At 40.6% G+C, this 9,533-nt stretch overlaps 2 protein-coding genes across 2 annotated transcripts; both read right to left on the reverse strand.

Moving 5' to 3' along the window:
* Window positions 1-330: 330 nt before the first annotated feature.
* Window positions 331-6,264, reverse strand: trim45 (tripartite motif containing 45). Its single transcript, XM_043248126.1, has 6 exons — window positions 5,600-6,264; window positions 4,276-5,027; window positions 3,014-3,143; window positions 1,433-1,547; window positions 1,190-1,316; window positions 331-1,095 (listed from the first exon to the last, which is right to left on the reverse strand). Exons 1-6 carry the CDS (start codon window positions 6,076-6,078, stop codon window positions 944-946), a joined length of 1,755 nt encoding a protein of 584 aa, XP_043104061.1. The 5' UTR covers window positions 6,079-6,264; the 3' UTR covers window positions 331-943.
* A 799-nt stretch (window positions 6,265-7,063) lies between these two features.
* On the reverse strand, window positions 7,064-9,228 carry vtcn1 (V-set domain containing T cell activation inhibitor 1). The gene is made up of 5 exons (XM_043249517.1): window positions 9,129-9,228; window positions 8,970-9,034; window positions 8,526-8,885; window positions 7,666-7,917; window positions 7,064-7,395 (listed from the first exon to the last, which is right to left on the reverse strand). Exons 1-5 carry the CDS (start codon window positions 9,158-9,160, stop codon window positions 7,268-7,270), a joined length of 837 nt encoding a protein of 278 aa, XP_043105452.1. The 5' UTR covers window positions 9,161-9,228; the 3' UTR covers window positions 7,064-7,267.
* Window positions 9,229-9,533: the final 305 nt, after the last annotated feature.

The raw sequence follows: 9,533 nt of genomic DNA on the forward strand, positions 1-9,533 counted from the left end.
GAATAACATCGCTTGTTCACCAATGAATCCTGCAGTGAACGGGTGCCGTCAGAATGAGAATCCAAACCATTCATAAAAACACAGAGCGATAAACATGACTCGTCTGTCAATGTAAAAAAAAAAACCCCAACCCTAACAAATTCATAATAATGCGTTTTAATTTTAGCTTCACTTTTGATATCTAAAAATGTGTTCTTTTAAAATAAAAAGTGGCAAATACATCTCTAGATTCACTATAAAATGGTTAGTTATATTAGAATCAAACAATAACTGCATAGATTAAAATACATTGCTCAAATAACGACGCAAACAACAGTGGTGATACCCACGTGTGTAAAAAGATGCACATTTTGTCATGGATGTTTTATAGATCACACTACACAGTATTCACGGTGCAAAACACGTCACATTAACAACGAATAAAAAAAACAGTCTTCAAAATGGCAGTTTCGTAGCCACAGAAGTGGAGAGGTAAATGTTGTTTCACCTGTGGAACCAATACAGCATACACAAAGACAAGAGAAAAGTGATGGATGAATACAATGACAGCCGCAGCCTTTGGAGTCATGCACACATGTAAAAATATATTAACTCGTAACTTATTGCTCAAATAACTGGATAAAATAAAAAGGAAACATGCTGATTATTATTAAAGATGAAACATAAAACAGTACTGCATACAATATTTCTTTAAATCACGCTGATCGTGATAAAATGTGGTACAATATGATGCCACAGAAATTAAAAATGGACTACGATTAAAAATAACTAGTTCTAAATGTGTATATCTTTACAATTCTGATAGCGTAGCGTGTAAAGTATTTAGCGTTGGCACTTGAACACAACACGTGTTTTTTGTGTGATTTTTTTTCACGCAGGCTGGTTGAGAAGATTCAAGTATGTTTATGGGTTTATGGTTATGTTGATCAGAGCATATTTGCTCTCAGAGCTCCACGGTCCTGAGGTGTCCACGAGGAGAAACGCTGCCCAGGTTATGTAGAACACACTCTGAGGCCTCCACTACACTCCCACAACACGACCAGTGGGGCTTACCGGGATGTCCCTTATGACCATGGCCACAACCCTGAAACCCTCCTAAGTACACACACACAAATTCATATTATGTAATGAAATATACTTTAAATTATATAAAATAAATATTAAATTATTTTTCTTATTATAACAGTACCTGGCATAATTCCTGTGCAGCCGCAGCGCGCCTCTTTAGCGCCCCCACTTGAGCAGAAAGAACAACAATGGAATACGCCATGATGACGTCTGAACTTCCTTTTCACATTTAGCACAAACGGTGAACCCTAGAAACCATCTGCTGTTAGAATATAATCCCCAGCATCACTGATACTTTTTTAAACTTGCCAGTATAACGATGCAATTATTAGACAAGGCTGCACTGGTTTAAATGAACACTTACCTGGACGTGCTGGGCTTTAACACAGACCCACACGGAGTAGAGACCTGCTTCAGCCGGGGTGTAGGACACACCATAGGAACCATCTGCCTTATCCACCACAGCTGCCTCCACAGAGCTGGAAAGTGACAGAAAAATGTTAAATAAAAGCCCATTTATTTGTAATATACATTATGTCTCAAGCGTCCAGAATATGTATATTAAGGTCATATAATATGCTATGCTGACGACACTCAACTCCATCTCTCCTTTCAACCAGACGATCCCACTGTTTCTGCACGTATTTCTGCGTGCCTAAACGACATCTCAGTCTGGATGAAGGATCATCACCTGCAGTTAAACCTCACAAAAACAGAGCTCCTCGTTTTTTCCGCCAATCCCAACATACAGCACAAACTATCTTTTCAGCTAGGCTCGGCTACTGTATCCTCGTCTAGGTCAGCTAGGAACCTTGGAGTGATCATTGACGACCAGCTAACTTTCACTGAGCACATTTCAAAAACTGCTCAATCTTGTAGGTTTGTGCTGTACAACATCAGGAAAATCAGACCATACTTATCAGAACACGCTACACAGATCCTTGTCCAGGCACTAGTCCTGAGCACACTGGATTACTGCAACGCCCTCCTTGCTGGCCTCCCAGCCTCTACAACCAGACCTCTTCAGATGGTCCAGAATGCAGCGGCTAGGGTGGTCTTCAACGAACCAAGGAGGGCCCACGTCACACCCCTCTTCATTAGTTTACACTGGCTTCCTATAGATGCCCGCATCAAATTCAAATCCCTGATGCTGGCCTACAGGACAATCACAGGCTCCGCTCCCTCGTACTTACACTCACTAATTGAATCATATGTTCCCTCCAGGTGCCTACGCTCTGCAAACGAAAGGCGTCTTGCAGTGCCTTCACAAAAGGTGCAAAATCACTCTTGTGCACCTTCACCTGGTCTGTTCCTCGCTGGTGGAACGATCTGCCCATTACCACTAGGGCAGCAGAGTCACTAGCAGTCTTCAAAAACCAACTCAAAACTCATCTTTTTCGTTTGCACTTGACCCAACATTGATAGCACTCTCTTCTTCTTCTCCTGCTCCTTCCTATCCTTTTATTGTTTAAAAAAAAAAAAAAAAAAAAAAAGCCTTGTGTCTGCGTTAGGTAAGACAAGACCCCACTCAAGAGCACTTATGCACTACTGCCCTTTTGCTGATATTAATTTGCTTCTATATGCCTACCTCATTTGTACGTCGCTTTGGATAAAGGCGTCTGCTAAATGACTAAATGTAAATGTAAATAATATAATTTTGGAAATGCCTATTTTAAGTGGAAGCAGAAACGGGCAGTTTTTTTGCACGCCTCTTTAAATGCAAATGAGCTGCTGTTCCTCCGCCCCCTTTTCTAATAACCAATACAAATTTAAAAGGTAGAAAATATTTATTCACTCATGAATAATCACAGAATAAATTCAAACAAAAAAAACAATCTTCATTTGATAAAACGACATGTACATTAGTAGTTCAAGAGAAATCTGTGAAAAGTTTCCAATGCTTCCACCGTGTAAATATTTGATTGAATGTAGTGGTTTAACTCACCAGCCCTTCCTCTCCTTGTGCACTATGCTGACCAGCACAGGGTCTCCACCTCGGCCCATCTGCTCTCCGGAGGAGTCCCGGCAAACCAGAGTGAACTCTCCCCTCTGACCTTCACGACCCCGTTCCACACCTGCAAGTTATTCAAAGACAGACACAAGGTGAAAAAAAAAACATCTTGTCTTCTAAATTGTGACATGTGAAACAAATGACTAAAGAAAAAAGTACAGGATGAGAACTGTGCTATCCATCAGTTGCTGTTTGCATGGAGGGAGGCATATCTTAATGCGAGTCAACTGTATTAAAAAGACTAAATGAGCACATGCCAGCAGTAAGAACTCTGCTGTTTATGACAAGAGATCCGATGAAATTAAAGTGATCAAATCTGAACCGCACTGCCTTTTGCTCACATTAGCATTTCACAAAAAACTGGTTGAACCCTAAAATGTATGGTTGACCTGCGCAACACAGGCAACTCCTCCTGCTGTAAAACTACTTGTGGCGTGCTGGAACAGAGCTGGATAAGTGTGCCTTTTACAATCATACTCTAGGAGCACCAGTACATAAAAGGGAGGGTTGTCATGGTAGCCAGGAATGTTTATCCCAGTGTCATGCCCTAGGCCTTTTGGTGTGTGCATTTGTGTGTGTGTGTATATATATATATATATATATATATATATATATATGCATGTCTGTGTGTGTATGTGGGAAGGGACAAAGTGAACATACGGTCTCATTTTCAGATACACAATCTCTACACAAAAAACGACAAATATAGCTGTACTGTTTCTGAGGAATGTGCAATGTCATGTGTTTGACAAACACAGTTTAAAATGTCAGAGCAAAGTCACCAAACCAAACATGGGTATGGGGCCGGTTTCAGAGACAGGTTTGGTCGTATGGGTAGGTTTAAGGGTAAGTTAAGGTGTAAGGGATGGGTCAACAGTGTAATTGTAAATGTATTTGCAGAAATTATTTACAGATGTAATTACATACAGGTATGTAAAAACATGCATGTACCAATAAGTGCATTGTGTCAAATGATTAATTTAAATGTAGGCACACAGTAGTGAAGGCAACCTACTATAAAGTGGGAACCATTTGTTTATAAATTAAGACTGATCTATGCACAAGTCATTTTGGAAACTTGAAAGTGTCAAATTCCATACATTGCGTGGAATTAATGACGACTTCTTCATTTTTAGGTATGGTTCTAAATGTTTTTTTTTTTTTTAAAGTATCACCATTGTCTACCCTACTCTCACCTTCTCCCTGGATCGTGCACTTGCTGGGATCCACAGTCTTGGTATGTATGACTCCTACCACCGGAAATCCCTGCACCTCTCCAGCGCTCTCTTGAGGAAGGAAACAAATGCGGCTGGCATTATCAGGGGCAACCGTCGTTGGGTGTGGGTCGAATCCTGCCTCCACGAGGTTCATCAGTCTCCTCATAGTAACTCCTTTGGCACTGAGGATTTCAGCATCAGAACCACATGTGAGCAAGCGTTCGGCGAAGTCCACCCCACCTCGGACATCAGATAGGGCCTGCTGCAGCTGAGCCTTCTGCAGATTGAGTTGATTCCTGCGCTGCAACTTTAAGTCCTCCAGTGACCGCAGCAGTGAGCAGCAATGTGCCTCCACCGCGCTGGCATAGCTCCGAGCAAACGCCCGGATCTCACCAGCCAACGTATCAGCCCGTGCCTGCAGCGCCTCTTGGGATGTGTCCAAGCGTCTCAGAGACTCCTCCAGACGGGCGAGACGAGGCCTTAAGCTCCCGACCACCAGATCTCTGATGCGATCGCCATGATGGCTGATGACTTCGTGGGCAGAGCTGCAGTGGTGGTCGCGGTGAAAGGTGGCCGCACACTCCAGGCACACAGTGAGGTCACACAGCTCACAGAAGAGACGCAACTCCTGGCCTGGATGAAGCGAGCACAGGACGGGTCTAGAGAGACGACCCTGAGACTTCAGCTCCTGTAGGCTTTGGATAGAGTGAGAAGAGGTCCTCTTCTGTCTCCTGCAGAGACATTACGTATTACAGGCAAAATGGAGCATTCAAGTCATGACAAAAAGATGGCATTTATGAGTTAAACACATATGAAGGCCACCATAAAGTGGTATTTTGAATGTGGCTGACTTTTTTAAGCCCTGAGTTTAAGTCTTAAATCTCATACTTTTAGAGTAGGTACTGCTTTTAAATACATTTGTTGTATATAGTATGAATGTACAGTTTGAGTGTAATCTGGTCTATACAATCTTGTTATTTCTTTCCAGTGGCTTCATGGGATAGTTAAGTGTCCACTGGATGTGTGCTTTGGATTGTCACTGGAAGTAGTAGGTCGTTCAGGTGTTTTTCACCTACTGTATAGGAGGAAAATACGCATATTCAGATGCAGCCATTTTGTATTTTTTATGTATAAAACGTTCAAACGGTCCATACAGGGGAACCAAAGCAGTATGGTTTTCCACATTCTTCAAAATATATTCCTACACAAGTTTTAAAAAACATTTCCGTTAAATGAGTCACTCACGGTTTACGGGGGAGAATATATGACTTATTAATTGCCGAAGAGCTTCTAATACACCGACCTGTGGGCCTGACTGCAGAAGTCGCAGAGGTTGACGCAGCACACCTCGCAGCGCTTCCCCGCGTCGCTATCGCTGTCGCTGCACAAGTCGCACAAAACCCTGCAGCCCACCAGCAGCGTCTCCGCGAAAACCTCGTCCAGTGCGAGATGGTCAGTGGTCAGCCCGTCCACGCCCGATGGGGGCAGATCCACCTCTGAATCGCACTCGGGACACAGGATCGTCGAGCCGGCGTTGCGCCCGTGCGTGTCATCCTCCGGCGAGCGTCGTTCCCCGTTTACGCGACGCTCAGAGAACGGCTCGCGCTGGCGAATGCAGTCCGCGCAGAACGTGTGCAAGCAGGGCAGGATTTTAGGGTCTCGATACATCCGACTGCAAACACCACACACCGCTTTGGACTTCTTCCCAGTGTCCCCATTGCTTTTACCTAATACTGCTTCTGGCTTTTCTTCAGGAACTAACCGCTCTTTGCAGAGCGACATCGCAGTGTTTCTATTTTACTATAACGCGAGTTTATACCGAAGCTGTACTCTAAACGGCTAATATTTGGCAAATCTAGTCATTTTCTAAACATGCAACTCGCACCAAACTTGTGAGAGAGTTAACTTTTTCGCTTGCGTTATTTGAGAACGCGTCTCTTCGTCCAATCATATTATGCGTGCGCGTTTGGGGGCGTGGCCTGAAATCCGACCACGTCCCAGCGTGTAAAAAGAGGAGCCTGCCCCTGTAAAACACACGTGGAACATAGATGTCCCTATCTGCTGGCTAGACAAACCAAGACACAAGATCACACACCACCCAAAGGTCAAAGCATTATTTCCCACCAGTTCCTTTTAGTTTAATTTCAATACGGAATAAACCAGCAGACTTTTAGCCTTCATGCAGGGTAATAATAAAGATAGAATTTAAAACATGGCTTTGTTTAGCTTTGAACATTGTAACGGTTAGACACTTATTAAATAGCTGATCCTTTACAGTAAGGTCCCAGTCGTTTATGTTAATTAGCCTAATAACTAATTAACTAACAGCAGCAACAGCATTCAACACATTCATAATGTTTATTCATCTTTGTTAATGTTAGGTTGCTTGTATAATATTAATAGATAAAACTTGATTTTAATAAAGTACTGAGTATAGTATAGTAATATTTACTGATTAAATATTGAAATTAACATGATCACTTGTGTAAAAAGTCAAATGGATATTCAACTCGTTGACATAAGAACAGTATTTATTGGTATTGCAAACATTTTACATGAACAGTTTGATGATAGCATTCAAAACATTGTCGATTATATTTCGATATTTCAGGAGCAGATGAAGAAATCGGTTGGGATTAATAAATTAATATAATTTATACTTTTTAAAGTTGAATTTATGTCTATTACATCTGGGTTTCTACATAAGCAGATGATGTATGTATACATATATACACATATACATATACACACACATACATATATATATATATATATATATATATATATATATATATATATATATATATATATATAAAACAAGATGGTCAAACAAGATCGGCTTGACCATCAACTGTTGGTAATTATATTCTATTAGCCTATATTTGGAATAACCAAATAGCATTGTATTCTCTTTTTGATTAAAAAAAATATTTTTGCTTGAACAATTTCTGGTCAGAAGTAGAACTGTTTTTTAAACTGGAGACAGCACATACTGGTTCGCAGAAAGAATAAGGATGACTGTGAGCAGAATTTGTAATGATGGCACTTCAGTTGATGCAGCACTGAATATGAAGTATGTCCTCTCTGTCACGCTGTTTGCTGAGGATAATCATAAAGAAAAGCAACGTTTACTTTATAATAGAAACACAGTGTTTTTATGTTGCATGCATAACCCATTATTTGCTGTAGCATGTGTCATGCTATTTAATGTGTCACATCCAGTTTGTTCGTCCGCAGTGTCCAAGCTGTCATTAAATTCATTTTAACAAACATGATTTGATATGCAATGCTCTGAGTAAATGTTATGATTATGGGTGAGTCCTACTTAATAATTCTTTTTTTTTTTTTCTGTCAACGTCACTATTTTACCTGTTACAGTGGCCTCTGAGATAGCTTTCACAAGGCTGTTCTGGATAAGACAGGTGTAGGTTTCATCTTTTACTGGGTCTTCGAGGACACTAACAACTTGCACAGTTCCTGCAGTGCTGCTGATAAACTGGTTGCTGCTGTTAAGAAGCTGTCCAGTCTGACTCAACCAGCTAACCTCCGGTTGGGGAAACCATTTAAGAGCCTGAGCAAGTAGAGACCCATTCTGTTGAGTAAATGTGGGAGCTGAGAATGCTGCAAACAACACAAAAAGCAAAACTGAAAAGCAAATTATGCATATTTACACTATTCTGAATCAAACTAGCGTTTCTCAAGGTTATTACTGCTAAAAACAAAAAGTAATTTAACTTTTAATAATATTTATTTTAATATTATAACATATTAATATAATATAACCTTTAGAGTACATCACTGAGCAACATACATTAGTTTCCTTTGTTTGAAACGGAGTATGAATCAGTTTTGAATCAATCATTTGAGTGAATGGTTTAGTAAATCATTTGTACAGACAGTGGCTGTGTCTGAAATCACACACTCCCTCAAGTAAGTGCATACGTCTGTATAGGTAACTACTTAATGATCTTTAAAAAATACGGCCAGAAGTAGTGCGTCATCTAGGGACTTTTTTTTTTCAATTTTATGAATATTGTGAATTCGGACATGTTTTTCACCTACTATTTAGAAGGGAAGTATGCGATTTCATGTGTAGCCAATCTTGACTTCCTAAATTAATCAGTTTCAGTGACCTAATCATAAAAACAATCATTTCTCACCACTTACTGATGAACAAACATTTTAAACATTCATTTTATTTGAAATAAATGAATAAAAAATGTATTTACCAGCCACTCTAAGGTTAACGCTGGTAGTCCCTGAGACTTTTGGTGCATTGACAGAGCAGCGATACACACCCTCGTCCTCCAGCTTCACATTTCTCAGCAGCAGGGAAGCGTTGCCCATTGATATAGCGTCTGAGAACAATTGAACCCTGTTTTTGAACTGTGTGTTCTGCCCCTGAAGCTGGGCCGCTTTGTTTTTGTATTCATAGACCACCCCACTGACAGAGTCTTTCAGCCAAGTAATCGACACATCGCTGAACTGCTCATTGCCGCTGTTGCTAAGGAACCTGCAATCCAGGACTACATCATCAGCAAGGTTGCCCACGGCAGAGGGACTTCTGCTTTCAACGGTACCTTGGGACACTTAGAAACAAACACGCACACAACCGTTAAGGTTATAGACATCAAAAGTCCAAATGCACTTTTATTGCAGAACGTTTTACTAACCTGAAAATGCAATAGCCAGAATGAAAACGATTAGTCCGGAAATGACTACGATGAGAAAAATCATACTGCAAACGACAAATTTGATGAACGTTCAGTATTGACTCATTATACGTACTATAATTGTCAGCCTTAAGTGGTTTGAAAAAGTTTTTTTTTTACCTTCCAAAGATTATTTGTCCTATTGAAGCCATTCTGGTGACCTCTTCCTACTTTTAAGCAGTTTCCGTGATGAATCGATGCACCTCTCTGCTCAGCATCTCTGCAGACGGCATAATAAATCAACAGGCTAAGACAGACAAGCGCTTTCTAATCCCTCAGACTAGCTTCAAACTTTACTTCCAGCGAAGGAGATCAGCACCTCCTCCCTGTGTCAATATTACCTCTAAAAGGTGTGTTCTGACACTCTTGATAACACACAGCTTGACAGAATTTACCGTTTCACCTAAATAATAAACTTTAGTCTGCAGTACACCAAAGAAGGTATTTTGTAGGATTCTGGTAATCAAACGGTTGACTTCCATAGTAGGAAATTAAAAAAAAAAAAACTATGGAAGTCAATAGCAA

This window comes from Puntigrus tetrazona, chromosome 9 (assembly GCF_018831695.1).
Source record: "Puntigrus tetrazona isolate hp1 chromosome 9, ASM1883169v1, whole genome shotgun sequence".
Classification (NCBI taxonomy): domain Eukaryota; kingdom Metazoa; phylum Chordata; class Actinopteri; order Cypriniformes; family Cyprinidae; genus Puntigrus; species Puntigrus tetrazona.

Bases quoted from the DNA above. Each gene is read 5' to 3' on its own strand.
- trim45 (XM_043248126.1), bottom strand. From the start codon at position 6,078: ATGTCGCTCTGCAAAGAGCGGTTAGTTCCTGAAGAAAAGCCAGAAGCA. The intron at 3,144-4,275 runs GTGAGAGTAGGG...AATAACTTGCAG, and splicing joins GTGCACGATCCAGGGAGAAG to GTGTGGAACGGGGTCGTGAA. The intron at 1,096-1,189 runs GTACTGTTATAA...GTGTGTACTTAG, and splicing joins CTGCACAGGAATTATGCCAG to GAGGGTTTCAGGGTTGTGGC.
- vtcn1 (XM_043249517.1), bottom strand. From the start codon at position 9,160: ATGGCTTCAATAGGACAAATAATCTTTGGAAG. The intron at 8,886-8,969 runs GTTAGTAAAACG...TTTGTTTCTAAG, and splicing joins TCTGGCTATTGCATTTTCAG to TGTCCCAAGGTACCGTTGAA. The intron at 7,918-8,525 runs GTAAATACATTT...TGTTGTTTGCAG, and splicing joins CGTTAACCTTAGAGTGGCTG to CATTCTCAGCTCCCACATTT.